This window comes from Cryptomeria japonica, chromosome 4, assembly GCF_030272615.1.
Source record: "Cryptomeria japonica chromosome 4, Sugi_1.0, whole genome shotgun sequence".
Taxonomy (NCBI): domain Eukaryota; kingdom Viridiplantae; phylum Streptophyta; class Pinopsida; order Cupressales; family Cupressaceae; genus Cryptomeria; species Cryptomeria japonica.
Genome location: NC_081408.1, coordinates 715747389 through 715768453, shown reverse-complemented (window position 1 = coordinate 715768453; position 21065 = coordinate 715747389). Strand labels below are relative to the sequence as shown.

General features: G+C 38.6%; 2 protein-coding genes across 2 annotated transcripts in view; both read left to right on the top strand.

The window, feature by feature from the left end:
• LOC131032135 (DNA topoisomerase 6 subunit B) overlaps window positions 1-20690 on the top strand; it is a 140432-nt gene extending 119742 nt beyond the window's left edge. The window contains exons 15-19 of the mRNA XM_057963064.2: window positions 18983-19074; window positions 19173-19311; window positions 19426-19520; window positions 19609-19783; window positions 19885-20690. Coding sequence (XP_057819047.1) covers window positions 18983-19074; window positions 19173-19311; window positions 19426-19520; window positions 19609-19783; window positions 19885-20031 — 648 coding nt within the window. The 3' untranslated portion in view covers window positions 20032-20690. The remainder of the gene's footprint in view (window positions 1-18982; window positions 19075-19172; window positions 19312-19425; window positions 19521-19608; window positions 19784-19884) is intronic.
• LOC131032134 (uncharacterized) lies at window positions 3684-6632 on the top strand. Its single transcript, XM_057963062.2, has 2 exons — window positions 3684-3886; window positions 4143-6632. Exon 2 carries the CDS (start codon window positions 4156-4158, stop codon window positions 6472-6474), a length of 2319 nt encoding a protein of 772 aa, XP_057819045.2. The 5' UTR covers window positions 3684-3886; window positions 4143-4155; the 3' UTR covers window positions 6475-6632.
• Window positions 20691-21065: the final 375 nt, after the last annotated feature.

Genomic DNA, 21065 nt, shown 5'->3' with positions numbered 1-21065 from the left:
ATATAAAAAAGTTCTAAATAAAGCATAAACAAACTGTTCTAAACATACAATGAATTCATGCATTCAAATGCATGGAGAATTCTTCCATCCAATTCTCTTCATCTTGGTGTTGCATTTCAATGCAACTAACATTTTGTTCCATGCATATGTTTCCATTTCTCTCCCATCAACTATGTGGGGTGGGAAGCAATAGTTTAAAAATATAATTTTTTTTAAACACCAGTCTAATGCATACAATCAGCCCATAAATGGCACCATCGAAAATAAAATATTTATATCAAGGCTCTTACACGAGTAGTTTAAGTAGTAAATAAGTTTTAAACTACTAATGTATGGTGAGGAAACCGAGAAATAAAATGAAAAGTTGTTACAATAAAAATATTTTAATTATTTAATTCAATATCATTTTAGTTATTTAATTCATTTAAATTATTTAATTTAATTTGAGTTATTTAAGTTATTTTATGTTATTTTGTTTTCATTTTAATTTTACATTTAATTTAATTTAATTTAAATTGTTTTTTTTTAATTTTTTAATACTTAAAAAAATTCTAAAATTTTAATCAGCTTAAATTTTATTATGTTATGGGTTCCATTTCAATTTAATTTAATTTTAGTTACGTTACCCTAAGTTTTCAAGATGGGGATGACAGGAGATGAGTTTCGAGGACGATTTTTTTTTTTTGTCAAATTTGGGCCGGGGGCAAGGGGGGGGAGGAGGGGGAACGGCAACGGGATGTGTTGTGACCACATCGCACATCGCCCCATCAAGATTGGGACCCCCCTTCTTTAGGTTTTGCCTTCTCTAGGAATAGTCTCTCTATGCTCTTTTCTAGTGAATGGAGTGGAGTAGGTCACCAAGGGTTGCAAGAATGATTCGTAGATGAAGGACTCAAGATTGAACAAACCAAGCAAAGTCTAGTGAGAGAGCTTAGTGAAGAGTCATTCATGAAGTTACGTACCTTGTCCCAACTTGAGAGGAAAACTTTCGTCAAGACCGTGTACCTCGCCCCTCATTGCAACGAATTTGCCTAAGTACCTTGACCTTGTACCTTGTTGGGGTCCTAGAGCGAAAATTTCACCAAGGTCATGTCCTTGCTAAGGTCCCAGAGCGACTTTCCACCATAGGTGTTTTTAAGGGTCGAATTGATGGTGCTTTTATGTGGAAAGATTGGAAAACTTGAGCTCAAAACCAACCAAGTGAAAGAAGATTTCCAAAGTCATGTCCTTAGAGAAGTCTTAGAGCGAGTTTTATCCAAAACATGTGTGTACCTTCCGAAGGACACAGAGCGAACTTAGACTTATTGATATACCTTCCTAGTGTCCAAAGCAAAATTTTGCTAAGCTGGGCGAATTTGTTCAAGCATGTACCTTGTTGAGATTTGAGATCAAAACTAGTAAGTCTTGTACCTTCCAAAGGACATAGAGCGAAATTTTTATCAAGTCTTGTCCTTGGAGAGGACATAGAGCGATTTTCATTTTTGTTTCTTGTCCCTACCAAGGTCCTAGAGCAAATTATTTCCAATTGATGTACCTCCTCAAGGCCTTGGAGCGAATTTCAATACAAGGTCACGTACCTTAGAAAGGACATAGAGCAAATTTTATTCGAGTCATGTCCTTGCTAAGGACATAGACCGAAATTCTTATCAAGAGTCTTGTCCTTGCTAGGGACATGGAGCGAACTTTTTCACCTTGACCTTGTGCTTGCTAGGGTCCTGTTGTGACGTATTCACACATTGCCCCATTGCAAATGGGGACCCTTGCTTTTTGCTTTCTAGGGTTTTGTTTGTTAGCCTTTGCATGATGAGTGCTATCAAGGGGATCACTAGGATGGTAGGCTTTGCTTGAGCCAGGGTGAGTCCACGGGGCCGCAAAATTAGGGTTTCTTTGAGAATCTTCCTTAGGGCATGGTTTTGCTCTTGTTGCTAATTGTGTCTTGCTCGGTGAGTGAGTATCATCCTTGAAGGTTCGAGCTAAGTTAAGTTGGTGAGTGATGAAGTCTAGAATTTCATCCTGATCTTCAAATGCCCTGAAATTTGGCTAAGTCTGGAATGTCTTCCTGACCCTGAAATTTGACTAAGTCTGGAAAACTGAAGAATCCTCCAAAAACTAGAATTTGCATTATAACTCCTGGAGGTCTGAAACCACTCTCAAACATCCTGACAGTATATATGGAATATAACTTAAAGTATAAGCTTCTTTCTTATACTTAAATGTTATATTGCATAAAATGATCTTGACGAAGAGGCTAAAATGTCAAATTTCGCTCCTGACCCTTCCAAAGGGTCCAAAGCGAATTCCTCTACAAGACACTCCACCTTGACCCAAACTATAAGCTAACCCATTCCTAGGTTTAAATGAAGGAAAAGGCACTTGTTTGAATGAAGAAATGTGAAAATGAAGCCAGGACTTGAGCTCAAAGAGGAATTTCGCTCCTGACCCTTCCAAAGGGTCCAGAGCGAAATTCTTGAAAACACTCATTTTTCCTTTAGCCAAAGTCAGGACCAAGGTGGAAATGAAAGGAAAGTAGTCTATGTTTGCCTCCCAAGGAAGGTGGAATTCCTCTAGTCAAAACATGATTTTCGCTCCTGACCCTTCCAAAGGGTCCAGAGCGAAAATCCTTGTCTCTTGTTTTCTTCCTTGTTTTGGCTAGGCATTGGCATGATGAAGGAGGAATTAGTATGTTCTTTCCCTGAGAGGGAGTGGGAAGCTTTAGAAGATCAAGTTTTGCCTAGGAGATCAATTTCGCTCCTGACCCTTCCAAAGGGTCCAGAGCGAAATTCACTATAAACCTCATTTGCTACCTTGCTTGAGCTTAAAACCTTGTTCCTTAGGTGGAAAATGATCTATGTTTGCCTCCAAAGAAGACTGAAGTTTGAAAAATGAGCAATCAAAGCCTAAATCAAGATTTTTGCTCCTGACCCTTCCAAAGTGTCCAGAGCAAAAATCTTCTTAAGACCTCATCCCCTTCCTTGTTTGACCAAATTTTGATTTGCAAGGTATCTTGAAAGGAATAATGGACATGTTTGGCCTTTGGAAATGTTTGAAAGCATTGAAAAATGTAGGATTTTAGCCAAGAAGGTGAATTTCGCTCCTGACCCTTCCAAAGGGTCCAGAGCGAAATTCCTTACACACCTATTTTTTGACCTTGTTTAGACCACAAACCTTGTCCCTTGGGTAAAGAATGATGTTTAGTTACCTTCTAGAGAGGATTGGAGTTGAAAAGATGGAGGATCAAGTCAAGAATGAGAAATTCGCTCCTGACCCTTCCAAAGGGTCCAGAGTGAATTTTCTCAAAACCACCTTTTTTCCAGTGTTCCACGGGGACGCGTCCCCCCCCTTTTTGGGCGCGTCCCCCCGTCAGAGACGTCTCGGGGACGGGGGCGCGACGTCCCCCGCCACCACCACCCAAACGCCACCGGGACGTGGGGACGTCCCCGCGTCTCCCAGGGAGACGTGGAGACGTCTGGGCGTCTCCTGGGCGTCTCCCCATCCCTCAAGAGACGTCCAGGCGTCTCTCGAGGGACGGGGAGACGCCCAGGCGTCTCCCGCGTTCCCACGCGAAAAAAGCCAGATTTTTCATTTTTTTAACTTTTTTTAAAGCATGTGCGTTTTGGGGGGGGTTAAGGGGTAACCCTAATTGGACGTGGGCCCCACCCTACCCCCCCAAAACAACACAAAAGCATGTTTATACTTTATTTTGGATTTCACTCTCATTTTGGAAAACTGATTTTTTTTCCAGCAACTTGAAGAGGAGGAAATACTTGAAGAAGATTGATTGAAGGGGTGAGAAAAGTGACTGCAAGCGTGATAGGAGCTAGAAGAAGCAAGAAGAAGAGGAAGAAGAAGATTCTTCTACATTTTGGAGAGATTTTTCAAGCACAAGGTAGGGTTTTTCAACTTCTTGTTTTTTTTTTGTTTTACTTGCTGATTTTCATTGTTCTATGTCATTTTTGGTTTTTTTTTCCCTATTCATCTCAAGACTCAAAATGAGATTTGATGTTGAATCTTGAGGGCAAAATGATCATTTTGCCCTCAAGATTCAACATCAAATCTCATTTTGAGATGAATAGGAAAAAAATTTAAAAATATATTGTTAAACAAGGCTGATTTTATTTTTATTTTTATTTTGTGAAATGCAGTGTCAATTTCACAATGAGCTCCCAAGGCATGAGTGAAGATGACATGGAAATCCATTCTCATAGTGAGAATGATTCAGAATATGAACCTGAAAATGAGGGGGGTGACCATGGGGCTGATCCTGGAGCCCAATCTAGTTCTATGGCAAGTGCACCAGCTAGTACAGGTTGCCCTTCAGAGTTGTTGGCACCATATGCTAGGGGTCATTTTGATCCTAAGTCTCCTCTAAAACAGTTTGCTTCACAAATATCAGTACAAGGCACTGCATCACATTCAAGTGGGGGAACAAGGAAGTGGAAGTGCAATATTTGTGACAGAGAATGGTTCGGTAGCATTAGCAGGGTGAATGCACACTTTCTGTTTTGGAGAGGAAAAGGCGTGAAACATTGCAAGTTTTTGGAGGAACCCAAAAATATACAATACAGAATTGAGTTTAACAGGCTTTGGGGGGTTCCAGATGACACAAATATTTCAATGCCTACTACTTTGTCTGCTAGGGCATCACTTCACGACAACCAGAATGTGCCAGTGCCACATACTTTTCATGCTTCCCAGGCGGGAGGAATGATGTTTGGATCTCCATCTACTTCCACTTCTACTGCTGCCAGGGTTGGGAAACGTAGGTTGCATACACCACAGAGCAACCCCATTGCTGATATGTTTAATGTGCAGCTGAGAGATGAGATAGATGAATCCATTGGCAATTTCTTCTTTGCCAATGGCATTCCATTTCATGTTACACGGTCTCCTTATTATAGGAAGATGATGGATATGGTGGCCAAGGGAGGACCATTTTATGTGCCACCAGGGGAGACGAAAATGAGGACCTCGATCTTGGATAAAAGCTATTCCAAGATCAATATTTTGATGGAGAAGATGAAGGCATGTTGGGCAGCATCGGGGTGCAACATAGTTATGGATGGGTGGACGAACATTAGCCATCATCCACTCATCAACGTCATGGTCACATGTGCAGAGGGCCCATACTTCCTTAGAGCAGTTGATTGTACAGGGCATCGTAAAGATGCTGATTTCCAGTTTCAGGTCCTCAGGGAGGCTATTGAGGAGGTTGGGCCACAAAATGTGGTCCAAGTAGTGACAGATGCAGCCTATGTGTGTAGAGCAGCAGGGAGACTCGTTGAGGCAGCCTATAGACACATTTGGTGGACCCCATGTTGTGTGCATGCCATGAACAATGCACTCAAGGACATGGGGAAGATTGACTGGATTAGAGGAGTGGTCACCGATGCGAGAGATGTGCAGATGTTTATCGGCAACCACCACACTTCACATGCACTCTTCAGGACCTTCGCGAAGAAGGAGTTCTTGAAACCAGTTGAGACTAGATATGCATCCTATTTCATTCTCTTGGAGAGAATGATTGAGTTGCAAGAGGCATTGCAACTCATGGTTATGACTAATGAGTGGAATAGGTGGGCCAAGGCCAAGACAGAGCAGGGGAGAAGGGTGAAGGAGATAGTGAAGAGTGATGTGTTTTGGACTGATGCGAAATACATTGTCTCCATCATTTCTCCAGTATTCCAGGTGATCAGATATGGGGATGGGGATGCACCTAACCTTGGAGAGGTGTATGAGTGCATTGACTCTATGCTTGACCAGATGAGGGCTGCTGTGCGAGTGAAGGACCCCTCTCTAGCATTCTACAATGAGCAAATCCGGCCTATCATTCAGAGTAGATGGGACAAGTTGAACATTCCTTTGCATATGGCTGCCTTTGCCTTGAATCCTAAGTGGTACAAGGCTAGACCGGGTAGAATGACACCGATTGAGGATGATGAGGTGAAGGCGGGTTTCTTTAGGTGCATAGAGAAGATGTTTGATTCCAAAGATGCCGACACAATGCGCACTGAGTGGGGAAGATTTGCCACTCTTAGAGGTTATTCAGATGCGGCAAAGATGGATATAGACACTATGGCACGGGAGGACCCACTTTTGTGGTGGACTTGTCATGGCCCGAAATCTTTGACCACCACTCTAGCCATCCGTCTGCTATCCCAGGTTTCCAGTTCTTCAGCTGCTGAGAGGAACTGGTCTACATATAGCTTCATCCACTCTCTTAAGAGGAACAGACTTACCTCTAAGAGAGCAGAGAAGCTTGTGGCTGTACACAGTGCTTTGCGTCTCATAGACCGCAAGACACTCGTGTACAAGGAGAGTCCAACGGCACGATGGGATGTAGAGCCAGAGGAGCCTTCACAGATTGATGAGGATGATCCTACCACTTCAGATACAGGGCTAGTTGGTGTGAGCTTGAGGGACCTTGATCTTCAAGAGTCCAGCAGTTCCAGTGAGGAGGAGTTCGCAGATGATTAGAGGCCTCCATTAGCTACATTTTGAGTTTTGTCATTTTGTCTTTGACTCTAGTCTCTTTTGTAATGCTATTGCTACACGTATTTGTATTTGGCTACTCATTGTAATGATGAATTATGTAATCATCTTTATTATTATAGACTTTGCAATGGCATCAGATATTCGTATTTTCGTTTTCCTTTTTCGGTATTCATATGATAGAAATGAGAAATCTCCAATTGAATTTCATTTGTCAAATTTTATTTAGCATTTAGCAATTAGTATTACTAATCTAAGTAATCTACTAATCTTGGTATTTCCTATAGTTTCATTTGAAATCTAATTCTTATACTGTTATACAACTTATACTGTTATACATCTTTTCAAAACTAGTTTTTCAAGTACTATATGTATATATATGAGCACCACCACCCCGCCACCCCCCCGCCGCCGTCCCCCCCGCCGTCCCCAAATTTAGGCCCTTGGTCCCCTCGTCCCGGAAACGCGTCCCCCCCGTCCCCCCGTCCCCAACGCCCGTGGAACACTGCTTTTTTCCCAATATTGTGCCAATGCAATTGCAAACTAACGTGAATTGAGGTGAAAGAGATCCTTAGGAATGACTTCAAGTGCTAGGAAATCATTGAAAGTGAAGGAATTGAGCCAAATAGTGAATTTCGCTCTTGACCCTTCCAAACGGTCCAGAGCGAAATTCCTAAGATCCCTTATTTTCCTAGCAAAATCAAGTCAAACTTGGGTTTCTATAACTTGGATGAATGAGGAGAAGTGTTTTCTTGCCTTTTTGAGGTGGATTCAAGTTGAAAGGATGGAGGAAGAAGACTAAAAGGTAATTTTCGCTGCTGACCCTTCCAAAGGGTCCAGAGCGAAAATCTCTATAGCTCTTATTTCCTTCCTAGTTTTGGCCAAGTGTTGGTTTCTAAGGCATGTTGAAAGGTAGATTTATGTGTTCTTTCCTTGAGAAATGGTGGAAATCAACTCAGAACATGGATTTCGCTCCTGACCCTTCTAAATAGTCCAGAGCGAAATCCTCATTTACCCCCTTTATTTTGCCTAAGGCATTGAGAGGTGAAGTTTTCAATCTAATTTGGTGGTGAGTGGACTTGATTGTGGAGAGGAGAGTTGAGTTAGATCAATTTTGAAGATGGATTGGATGAAGGAGGTGAGAAATCAATCAAGAATAAGAATTTCGCTCCTGACCCTTCCAAAGGGTCCAGAGCGAAATTCTTGGAAACTCATATTTTCTTCTTGGAGATGGTCAAATTCTTGAGTTTTATGGCATGGTTAGAAGGACTTTGATGTGTTCTTGCCTTTGAATATTGGATTGAGGTAATGGAGTAGCCAAAACAAGCTCAAGATAGGAAATTCGCTTCTGACCCTTCCGAAGGGTCCAAAGCGAAATTCCTAAAAACCCTTATTTTCCTAGCAAAGTCAAATCAAACTTGGGTTTTTGTAGCTTGGATGAGTGTCAAGATTGGTGTTCTTGCCCTTTTGAAGTTGGTTAAGGTTGAAAGATGGAGGAATAAGCCTAAAACAAGATTTTCGCTCCTGACCCTTCCAAAGGGTCCAGAGCGAAAATCCTAAAATCCACCTATTCCTTTCAAATTTGGGCCAAGCCAAGCCTAGACCAAGTTGGGGATGCCCCTAGGATTGCCCTTGAATGGTTTGTTGCCTTCAAAAATGATGATTTTTGGCTAGAGGAAGAAATTCACTCCTGACCCTTCCAAAGGGTCCAGGGCTAAATTCATTATAGGTCTTGTCCTTGGCCATGATTCCTAGCAAAATTCTCTTTTCTAGTCATTTTGAGGTCAAACAAAATGTTGCAAGCATGGGAAAGGGATCCAAGGATGAGATTCCAAGTATAGAAAGTGAAAGAAATGGAGTTGAGTGAGGGAAAACAAGCATAGAGAGAAATTCGCTCCTGACCCTTCCAAAGGGTCTAGAGCGAAAAACACTAAAACCATCCTTTTCTCCAAATTTTGAGTGAAGTCAGGCCTAGACTAGGGTGAGAGAAGCTATTTGGAATGCCTTGGAAAGATTTTTGACCATTAAAAATACAAATTTTGAGCTAAAAGGTGAATTTCGCTCCTGACCCTTCCAAAGGGTCCAGAGCGAAATTCTTCAATCTACCTATTTCCTCCTTGTGTCAAGTCGAGATTGAGTCCTAAGGCGTGATTGAGGTTGAAATGATGTTGCTTTGCCCTGCAAGATAAATTGAAGTGAAGGAAATGAGGATTTGAGACCTAAAACTTGAATTTCGCCCCTGACCCTTCCAAAAGGTCCAGAGCGAAAATCCTAAAACCCATCCTATCCTCCAAATTTGGTGCCAAGCCATGCCTAGACCAAGGTGAGAAGAATTTGAGCCAGGAATGCAAAATTCGCTCCTAACCCTTCCAGAGGGTCTAGGGCGAAATTCTTATAGGGCATGTCCCTGGAAAGAATCTTGAGTAAACTTCATTTTGATGTCTTCTTGTTGATGATTAAGGTAGAAAATGCTATGTTAAAATGAATTTATTATGTGTCCTTAATCATCTCTTGGTTTGTTTTGCAGATGAAAGAAGACCAGGCCAAGGCAAGGACGACCACTTCCAGTCCAGCATCATCAAGGATGACCTCTACCAGTCCAGCATTTCAAGGAAAGGTACACCATCCATCCTGCACATCAAAGACAAAGGAGGTTAAAGCAAGGGTCCGTTGAAGAAGCAAATAGTTTCAGAAGAGTTAATTAAAATTATCTTCCCAACATCATCAAAGTGAACATCTACCAAGTTACAAGTGTCAGACAAGGTGGCATCCCAGTCATCGCTCTTCCAGTCGGATTGGTCCACCACAGCGTGTCCAAATTCAATGTACCTGACTCATCAAAGATGGCACTAACTTCGATGTACCTACCCCAGTTATCCATTGGTCGAATATTTCAGAGAAGACATGTGTCCAAATAATGCAATTATTTCATTGGCTAGAATTGAGTTTGTTGTAACAAACCCTAATTAGGGTTTTCATTGTAAAATCTCGGCCATTGATCTCAAATTGATCTGAGCCATTGAATTGTATTGAGAGCACTATATAAACCCTGGCTCCTCATTTGTAAAGGCTAATAGTTAGTCAATAGTTGATAGTGGGTGAATAGTTAGCTAATAGTGAATAGTCGGCTGATAGAATAGCAATTAGAGTAAATTAGGAGGACAAGGCAAGAAATTGTTGCCAGTGATTGTAAACAAACTCCTTTTTCATAGAATTTATGGTGAAGTGTGTTGTTTCGTTGCAATATGCATGGTCTCTTGTTGAATCTTCATTTTAGATGATAGATAATTAAATTGAATGAAAGAAGTTGTTGAATGCACCTGTGTGGAATCCGTCTAATCCATACCACTAGCCTCTTACTGATTGTAAGTGCGCCCTGCGTGGTCAACTGGCATAAAATGAGCTTAATCTTAAGTCGTTACACGTCTATTGTTCATGCATTATCTTGAATGGTGATCAATGTCTGATGGTGTACGATTTGAACGTATTGGAAGCATCCCTTAGAAGATCGCACTAAGTTGGTGTCGGATTGTTCAAGCCTGATGGTGAGACCTTGCCCAGTAGGACTCCACCTAGTCGTTCATCCATCTTCTCGCATTCTAGGTAGTAGAGTAGACTTCCTAAACCCTGCATCTTTTACCATTTGTTTGTCTTCCAGTTAGTAAATAGGACTTGTGATTCCAGCTAATCAGACATTCAGGTCATCAGGTGTAAGTCCCCTTGTGATTCCAGCAAAATCACATCGTACCACAAAGAGCTTATCCACGAGTAGGGAACCTACATAACAAAACCTTGAAGTTTCTCCTATTGATCCTTTTTGCGATATCTTCAACATTCGGAAACTTTACTCAAGAGAGGATAAGGTACCCTTAGGTATTTTATTCTGTGTTCGCATGTGCATAAAAGACACATCAACAGGTCCTAGAGCGAACTTGTTTCTTGTCGTTCCAAGGGTCCTAGAGCGAACTTGTTTCTTGTCCTTCCAAGGGTCCTAGAGCGAATCATGCGTGTACCTTGCCAAGGACCCAAAGCGAAATTCCCAAAGGCAAGCATTTTGGCGCCAAAAACTTATTCAAATTCGAATTGTTAAGAGGGAGAGTTCTAATCTATCAAGTCGGCTGGCATGAAAGAGGCAATTTATCTTTTGTTTTTATTAAACCAAGTCGGCCTTAACTCCAAAAGTCATGACTCTACCCTAAATCGGATATATAAGGAGGATCAAATTAATCATTTTAACATCAATTCAAAACACAATTCCTCTCTAAAAGCGAATTTTGTCAGTAAGTCAGCAAATTACTCCAATTGAACGGCGAACTTCATCAAGCATCAGCAATTCTCAATCAGCATAAAAGGTGAATTTTATCATTAAATGCTGGTCTGGTCTTTTGGAGAAGACGAATTTATCATTTGAAGATCAGGTTGAAGCGAATTTGCTCAGCAAAGAAGACATATCAATCAGTAAATTCGATCGTTAAGACAGCCCAGATTTGCCCTAGGATATTAAGTTTGCCTTCCACACAGCGAATTCATAGATTATTGTCAGTCCTTTGATCAGATATAGAGAAAATCATAAGAAATCAGAAGGTAAGGAATGTAACCAGGTCTGATTAGAAGATGAAACCCTTACTGATATAAGTTAGGTCTCTTTGTCAAGGATGCACACACAGAAATAAATCAGTGTTATTGTACATTTGATTAGATTCATTAAAATATAGGACTGGTTTGAATCAACATTCTATTATCATTCTTAAAGTTTTACCAGTTTGAAGTTAACAATTTTCTTAAGACCCTAACTTGAACATCTTTAATAGGTGAATGATGGCAGCACCCAAAGCAAGTGGATCTACCTCCCGGCAGGCTCTCATCAAAGAAGATCAGAAGAATGATGACTTGGAGACCAAAATTACATCCCGGTGGAGCAACATTGGAGATACAAATCTTGGGAACTTCAATGTGAAGAAGTTTCGTGAGGCACCATACATTGGCAAACCATCACCTATAGCCAAGAAGATAATAGAAAGTGGCATCATCAAGGCAGTCGGCTTCCCTCCTGCAGTTAGATGTCATGAACTAATGATTGAGTGTGCCAAGCACTATGATTCACACTCAAGGACAATTGTGGCCGAGCATGGAACCGTTCTTGCTTACCTATCAGAAAAGGCTATAAGTGAAGCTTTCCACTTACCAAAACAAAGAGACATGATCTATAGAAGCTTAGAAGGAGCTAAATCAATATATGGAGATGATCCTGATGCATGTCTAGCAGTCATCAATAGGGATTGGTTGCAAAAGACTAGACCTCGCCTGAACAAGATACCTAATGGGCCTCACCGAATTGACTTCCAAGAGGAATTCAGAGATTTGATCACCATGCTTAGCCGAGTTATAGGTGCTCCTCAAGCTTTTTGTTTTGACAAATGGGTGTTCTTCTTCATACAAATAATCATCCAAGGGAAAGGAACAATCAATTGGGCAAGAATCATTAGAAATAGCCTAGATGTACAACTGAGAAGGTTAATTCCCACCAAGTCATTCCACATGAGCTCATATGTCATATATTCTCTAGCAAGGAATTATGAATATGCGGGACTACCACATAGAGGCAAAGTTGGAAGGAGGCTCAGAGAAATAAGGGTTTGTGATTCCTATGAAATATTGCATCACCCACCTAAGCAGTACTATAGATTGGTCAATGATACTTTCACAATGCACATCACTAGGATCCTACAAGGTGGAACCCATCAGAGATTGTCTTCGAAGGCACAAGCACTTGTCAAACAATATGGTGCATGGTTCATTCAATTTCCCAAATTCACATACATAAGGATCAAAGGATGTCCTTCTCCTCCTTATATGTTGTCGCGTTATCCAATAGACAAGGTAGTACTACTTGAAGTGGCAAGACAATTGTTATCATGTACCAAGTCATTAAGGTACAAACATGGAAGTGTCATCACTAATTCCATTTCACTTGGGAATTCAATAGAAGTTTGTCCTTCCCTTCAAATAGCTGAAAGTGTCGAGCCAGAGTTATCTCTCTATTCGTTTACACCATTTGCTTCTAGAGATAACTTTGATCCCTATGGTAATGTAGAAGAAATGGCTGGAAGAAAGCATAAGCATGTGTTTCAAGTAGAAGACTTTTGGATGAACGCACATGATGACTTCAAGATAAAGAAGAAGATGCACTCCCGACTGCCTCTTGATCTCATCAGGAAATGCAAAGTCTATAGAGTGGCCGATCGAGCACAAGATAGTGGTAGATATATCCAATCTACGTATGAGATGCAAGAAAAAAGAATAAAGATTAATTGGGATGAAAATGAAGTCACGGATTTGAGGGAATTGATGAATGAAGTCTTAACTTGCACATGTAGATGGGTAGATATTCAACATCAAAAATTAAAGGAGCAAGATGTAACAATGACATTCAATTTGGAGACAAGGACAAAAGAAGAATAAAGGGCAAGTGTAAGTGAGAGCACTTCTCATTCCAAAGGATCAAAGAGGAAGAATGAACAAAGAAAGAAGGAGAAGACAAATTCTAATCAGCCTCCTAGTGCTTCTTCTAGGCATGAGAGATAAAAAAATCAAGGCAAGGATCAAAGGATAGATGAAGGCGTGGTCCATGAAGTAGCTGAATCAATGGAGTCAACAAGACAAAATGACAGGAATGATAGACAAGATAAAGGAAAAAGGCCACAAGAATCATCAAATCCGGCCCTTCATATCCAGACTTGTGATGATGAGGAACAAGGAGATAATAATGAAGTAACTTCCCTTCCTAGAAATGAGCCATTGCTTGAGGAAGTGCAAATAAAAGGAGGAAGGTCTTCTATCCCTGACTGGCTAAAAGAAAGACTTGCCAAGGAAGTAATAGTGGAAGAAGAAGAACAAGCATTTGATTTGGAGAGTCTTTTAAATGGACCTCAAGAAGTCATTGAGAAAAAGAAAGCTTCAAAGATGTCTAAAGTAATAAGAGATGATACAGGCTCCAAGAAGATACAGATTGCCACTCCGGCAGTAGATAAATATGAGGATGAGATTATGGCAGATGAATATGATTTGGAGACATTTGACTTAGGTCCACTTACTTCTGAACAAGCCATGGAGGAAACAACCGATTCAGTGAAGGCGGTCAATGAGAAGCTAAAGGCTGAAATAGAGAAGAACAAAAGGTTGGAAAAGGAGATAAATGCATGGAAGAGCTATTTCAATCAATTCAAGGAACCACTAAGGTAGCATGACCCAACAAACACACTTCTTGCAGCCTTTGATGAAGTAATCCACCTAGAAGAACGAATGAAGAATCTACCCGAGATTCCAATTTTTGAAGTTGAAAGTATGACGTCCAGATTCATTGAATATGCCAGAAAGAAAAAGGAGAAAAGAAACAAGATAATAAAAGATAGTTTGTTATGATTCCATTTGGCATTTCATTTTCCTATTGGAGGATGCTTCCTCAATTTCCGTGTCGGCACATGTTGTCTTCTCATTGGTTGATTTATGATGATGATTATCTTGATAGGGTTTTCATTTGTATCAAACCCTAATTAGGGTTTAGGTGGCAAGATCTTGGCCCTTGATCTTCATTTGATCTCGGCCCTTCATTGTATTTGGGAGTCTTATATAAACTCCACTCATTTCATTTGTAAAGTTTAATAAGCAATAATAGCAATAGCAATAGAATAAGATTAAGAGCAATAAGAGAGAAATAGGTTATGGTGTTAGAATAGTGACAAGAGAAAGACTTGAAGAGTTGTTGTTGTTTGGCTATTGGATCAATAAAACATTGAAGTTATGGTGTTTTGTCTCAACCCTTGAAGCTTATTGTGTGGTCCTTTTATCTTCTCAAGTCAATCTTTGAAGTTAGTTTTAGTGTTTAGATTAAATGATGGAATGTTTGCACTTGATATATTGTGAATCTCGTTATCCATACCACTAGCTTTCCTGCTGATTGTAAGCGAGCCTTGTGTGGTCAACTGGAACATTTGAAAGTGTTTTAAGTTCAATTATTGCTCAATCATTGATATGCATTCAACTAATGGTGTCTATGATTAGTAGTGATTTGAAAATCCCAAACATCCTTAGAAGATTGCACTAGTTCTAGTAGAGTTGTTCATGTATGGCGATGTTATAACTAGTTGAGTTTCACTTGTGTCATTCTTCATCCATCCATTCTTAGGATAGTTTAGATCTTCTCTGAACCCTCATCGTTTGCCATTTTTTTTTATAATCATTCAATAGTGTTAGGAAGGAACTTCATATCATCTGCAAGCTACTTCATGAAATCTTTTCGAACCATAAATGCCCCTAGATATAAAAGCAATCACAACAACCAACAAAGCTTATCCACACGTAGTGATCCTACATTCATGAACCTTGTAGTCTTTTTGGGTGATCCTTAACCTAATCTTCAGCATCCGAGAGATTTTGTTCAAGAGAGGGTAAGATACTTAGGTATTTTATTCTGTGTTTGTATGTGCCTAAAAAACACATCAACAGGATGACTATATAAAATATAGGGAAATTTTAAATGTTCATAAAGACATGGATTGAGCATGCATATATACATTATATTCATAGGAAAACATGGATATAGCATGCATATGATACTATGAAAACAGTTTAAAACATAAAGTTTGAACATGCAACATTGTCAATACTCAATATGCATTCATGATTCAGAATTCATTCTCAACATGCAAAAGGAGGTGTCGGCGTTGCCCCACCTTGTTTCCCCATTTCTGCCTCTATATGCAATCTATGACACTCTATCCTCTCTTCATCTTTTAGTTCTGACAAGCTTTGACCCCATGGCTTGGAATACCCAAAAACTGAGATTTTACCCTTGTGTAGCTGCTCCTAAAATCTGTCAAGCAAACATGACAATCCCACACTGTACTTCCTCTTGAATTTCTTTTCCTTTCGCTCCTAGGTGTAACATATTGGAGAAGAGGTCTTTTTTTTTATTGAAAGGGCCCATATATTTCCATGATTTTTGAAGGGCACTTAAATATATTAGATTGCTGCCCACTACTTCTCTCAGCACTTCCACTTGCATTTCCACCAACCACTTCCACTTCATTCTCACTACTACTATCACCTTCATTGCTGCTCATTTTGTTTGAGTTTAATGAAATTTTAAACTGATAATAAAAAATCAGACATTTCTCTCATTTCATTCTTCAAAGTTTGAAAAAAATGGAAAATAGGAAAATGGAAGAATGAAACTTACCTCTTTCAAGCTTGAAGGAAGATACTTGCCCTAGGTTGAACCACTTTGTCGTCTATTCGCTACTGCACCTCCTTTTCCAATGGCTTCCTTCAAACCCTCTTGCTGCTCCAAGTGTTTTCTTCACACACAAATGACCAAATGAGTCAAAATAAGTGAAGCAATATCTTTAGGGTGTTTTTGGAGGTAGGGGCCCACAATAGAATAAAAGAAATTTTAAAAAAAATGTTGTTTTTTTAATGTTTTAGAGTTGCAAAAAAACACCCTAGCCGTTGGGGACGCCAAGTTGTCCCTGGGACGGTTGAGGGATGTTCCAGACGTTCCCCGCCGTCCCTAGGATGGTCGGATGTCCCCTGAGATTGGGCCCTAGCATCCCCCCGTTCCTAGGATGTCTCTTGGGATTTGTGGCAGATTGCAGATGTGGGTGAAATATCCGCTAGCTGTCCTCAGGACCGGGACAAGCGACTTTAGGCCGAGAACATGTCTCTAGATTACGTAGCATTTTAGTTATTAAATTTAATTCATTTACAATTCAAGTTATTTAATTTATTTTTGTTTAATTTAATTTAATTTTTTAAATTAAAGTATTTTATTTATTTTTTAATTCTTAAACAATTCTTGAATTTTAATTAGCTTAAATTTTATTATGTTGTGGTTTTTATTTTTCATTTGCTAATATCCAAATGTTTAATTTATTATGAAAATCAAATTTAATTAGTTATTTTAATTTAATTTCATTGACACTCACAAGCATGTCAAATTAAATGTCTTTAGTTTTTATTCACATATGTTTTGACATCTATATGTGAGTGTAATATGTCTCTTGGCGTAATAAAAAATATTCAATTCATTGAAACTTCTTGATTCATACCAGATCGTTTTAGGTGGGTATGCAACCCTTTCCAAGGTTACATCTTGGACAGCCAGTATTGGTTGCTATCTCACTTGTCTTGGAAAAGTATACAATTTTAAAGTGAATAAATGTCCTTTGCATAAACCTCATTTGGTAGTCGTTTGGACATTTTCTTTATCACAATGACAGCTTTTTTTCCTTGAATATATCAGTCAACTTATCAACGACTTCTAGTGTCATACAATGGACTTGTAATCATGGATTAGGCTTATAAAAACAGTGCAAGCATCCAAGAACAAACATAATAATGACAATACAGGCCTCACAGTACATCGCAGCAGACTACAAAATCTGTCATTAGTCGACATTTGCATCTATCAATGATGTGTACAGTAACAATAAGGGATTTTTTGTTGTCAAGTCATAGTAATGTATCAGCAGTTAACACACTTCTACAAACATTTACATTACTTTTTTAAAGAGCTTTGGTTTGAGAACAAGCTTAGAATCCTTAGGTCTTTCTGTAATCACTTGAGACAAGGTACAGATCATAATGAACCAAGGTACTTCTGCTGATTATACAGTTCAGACATAATATATAATACTTCTGCTGATTATACAGTTAAGACATAATATATAATAAGGTACAGACAAGGGTAATGAGATCAGACAGCTGAAGTAGTAGGATAGAATATATGTCTCATTACATTCATTTATTGTAAGGTACAACCTCTAAAAGGGTTTTCTCAAATCAATGACATGCCTTTGTATTAGTATATGAATCTACAAGTTAGCATCAATCCCCTGAGGGTAGACTGCAACCTCCTGAGTTATGGAACAGGCTCATGCTAGAAACTCAAACCCTCCATTAGCCTTAACTCTCTTACAAAATGATGGTGAATTAGATGCATTAGATGAAAGCTAAGCGTGCTTTCTTACAAAATGAAAGTTAAGACAACTTTCACAGAAGTATTAGATGAATTCACATTAATGGGCCATCACAGAACAATGTGTCATTCTGTAGAGTTCAAGTCTTGCACACAATTGGGAGACCTCTAGAGTAACTTCTTGCAACATTCTTAGTTGCTGAAAGAAACAATTACTTATAGGTTTTGACAAATTAAAGCGCTATATGCACTCTAAGAAGGTTCTCAGACCATCTAGAATAAGATATACCTCTACTTATGTGTATTTTAATTTAATCATTATAAAACTGGTTCAATATCCAACCTACTTGAACAGAAGGTGCCATATAAAAATGTTAATGTACCTTTCCCAAAGAAATACCATATTATCCCTTTCAGAGCACTGTTTGTGACCTCAGACAATGATGTTATTAGCTCATACAATAGTTTAAATGCAGGGATTACTCACAGTTGACATAGTGGAACCTTAGACACACTATATCCCAAGGAATGCAAACCATGGCCACAATCAAATGCTCTTACTAGTGTCATCAATCAATAGTTAAATTCTTTCAATCATAAACCCCGTACATAGCTCTGGATGTAAATGACTGGATTCAATCATAGCACCGTATTGTATTGGATGTCAACTATCATGTACTGTTTGGAAAGGATGACTTTACATTTTTAAGTTCAAAGATAGCATCACTGTTTTCATCCTTGAATCTATCCTAGTGTGCCAAGGTGCCCTTTTTCAGAAGTTTTTTTGTTTCGGTTTATAGACAAGGTTTTCTATTTTCTGCTTTTTAAAGGTTTTCATAGACTTACACACAAATGGTTCCTAAGAAATCAATGAAAGGGTCATAACTCTATATGTTGTATCTGAAAGTTTTCTGTTTTCTATTTATAGAAAAGGTTGTATCATTTATCCTATCATTTTGTTAGAATACTTTATTTGATCTTGATTTTGAGCTTATAATTTAATACAGTTCAAACTTATATGTTATCTTTTGATCCAATGATATAATACATGATATCCAATTTTCAAATGTCTTTTTGGCATACATCTTTCAAATTTTAGTCTGTATGCTAAGGTATAGAATTTGTTGTGGTCTAACACACGGACTTTTTGATTTGTAACTGTCTTCAATGAATGTTAGAGAAAAAGAGTATTATATAGGTCATCATAGGCTCCATCTTTTGTCCATGTTGCACGAGAATTATTAAAAAGCAGATTTCTAAGAATTATTCCTCTTGAAAAGAAGTTATGGACTGTGAACGCATCCTGCATAATTAGACTTGAACTGAAGCAAAGGATTTTCATTCTAATATAAATGCTCACGTCACAATAGAACCTCCTTGGGAACTGTACCTTGGCTCATTTTCAAATGTTGTATTCTGGAATTGCAAAACTTGAAGATCTATAAGAAGACAGAAGCTGGCTCTTGTCCTCTTCTTTAGTCATTCCTAAAGCACGTTTTCATAATAATCTGAGTGCAGGGTATTAATGTATTTCGATTTGCAAACCGTATTCCACTTTTGTTTGAGCAAGGAGGAGATGTAGTCACAAGGACTGCAACAAAGCGGATCAAGTGGGTACCAACTTTCTTTCTTTAAAGTTAATATTGTACAAGATAATGGTTTTCAGCTTGTTGCATGAAGTTCCTTATTAATGCCTTTATCTTAACAGTTGGAATAATTATAAGATCAACCAGACACAAGATAAGATTGGAGTTTTTGTGAGCATTGTCAGCACAAAGATTCCTTTCAAGGGAACAGGCAAAGAATACATTGGAGATGATATAAAAGAAATAGTATCTGCTGTCAAGGTAAAATTTGTGGGATTCAAATACCTTCTTACTTGGATGGGAACTTAAGCCCGAATAAAGTTTCCTTCACATTTTAGCGTAGATACTGATTTCAAATTGGTGGTGTGCTTTCAGTCTGCTATTCAACAATGCTGTTCTCAGCTGAAATCAAAAATAATGAAAAAACAACAAGCACGTGAACGACTGGAGCGTAAGCGAAACCTGACAAAGTATGTGTTTGAAAATGGCATCTCACTTTATCAGTTAGTGCCTTTTGGCAGTTTTTTAAATTGACATTCTTTTTGCTGGATGCTGTAGGTATATACCTGATGCATCACGAGCAATATATGAGGTGCTAAAGGAAATGGTACAAGTGCGTTCTCCAAAAAGACCAAGATATGGTGATGACTATGATGAAATACTTGAGAAAGTAACATCTCGGGAGATAACAGAACAAACTATTAGAGATAAGCTCTCCCAACATGTTGAACAGGTATTTGACTGTACATGCTCTTTTTGCATTTTTCCTCTCACAGATATGGAGACTTTGTTGAATAAATGAATATGACCCTTCATTGTTGTATCTTATTCTAGGTTGATATGGAAATGGCCCTTGAATATGCTACACAAACGGGAATGACACAAGAGGCTCGTGAAACTACCTATATACGTGCTTTAGAGAGATGCCAAAACTTTACAGACTTCCACAATCCTGTTTGTGTTATTCGGATGTTTCATTAAAGGCAATGTTTTCAATGTAATTCATTCCTTATATTCACATGTCTATGAAAGGGTGACTGACATACACCATCCCCCTCCTAGATATGCGTATTGCCCAAATACAAACTGTACTCATATATGGCCCACTTCTAATGGTGTATCAGATACATCCATTAGAAAAAATTAAAAAAAGTGAAACATTTTTCCTCTCAAATAGCTTTCTTGTTAATTGGTTTTCTTTTTATGTCACCTTTTTCAACATAAAGGCAAGAATTACTTCTGATACTCATAGCATGTACAATCCTCATGGTTACAAGGGTTTATACCTTGTCCACGGGGTTCGGAGAATTCGTCCTCTTGTTCTGCTGATCTCTCCAGTCAATTTGGATTTTCAAATTATTTTAGAACTGCTGTCAGGAACGTTTTAATAGCCGCAGGAATGTTTTAATACCCGCAGACTCCATATGTAATCAGTCGCCTTTTTATTTTTATTTGATTTCCTTTATGTAGAAAAAGCTTTGCGTTCATACAAGTATTCTTTGTGATACTTTGTAAGGTAGTTGGAGTTACCTCCGTCATCAACTTTCCATTTAATATTTTGTTCCCTTGTTAAGGGTATTTGGTCATGAAATTTCTATACAAATAGAGTTAACATAAATAAATGGGATGGGATTGAATCATATTGGAACTAGAAGTTATTGAAATGTGATTAAGAACTTACCAAATAAATGTGTAACATATGAGAGCAAATATACTGTACGAAAGGATCTACATATTGCACGATTGAGAGCAATACCTTTAGTAGAGGCAAGAGGTATTTTATGCTTCTAGCTCTATACGTGTCATATGGATGATGAGTTTTAGGAGAGCGTACTTAGTACAATCATAATGCTTTATCTTATTTGAATAGAAAATTCAAAACTCTAGTATATGACATCATTAGATTATCAAAGTTGAGTTATATCATTAACTTTATAAATATCATATTTTACTAAAATATTTACTCAAACAACTCTTTAAGTGGCATTTATTTCTTATTAGTTCCTGCTATATGT

What these genes read in the sequence shown, in the direction of transcription:
- LOC131032134 (XM_057963062.2), top strand. Translation starts at nt 4,156, where the DNA reads ATGAGCTCCCAAGGCATGAGTGAAGATGACATGGAAATCCATTCTCAT.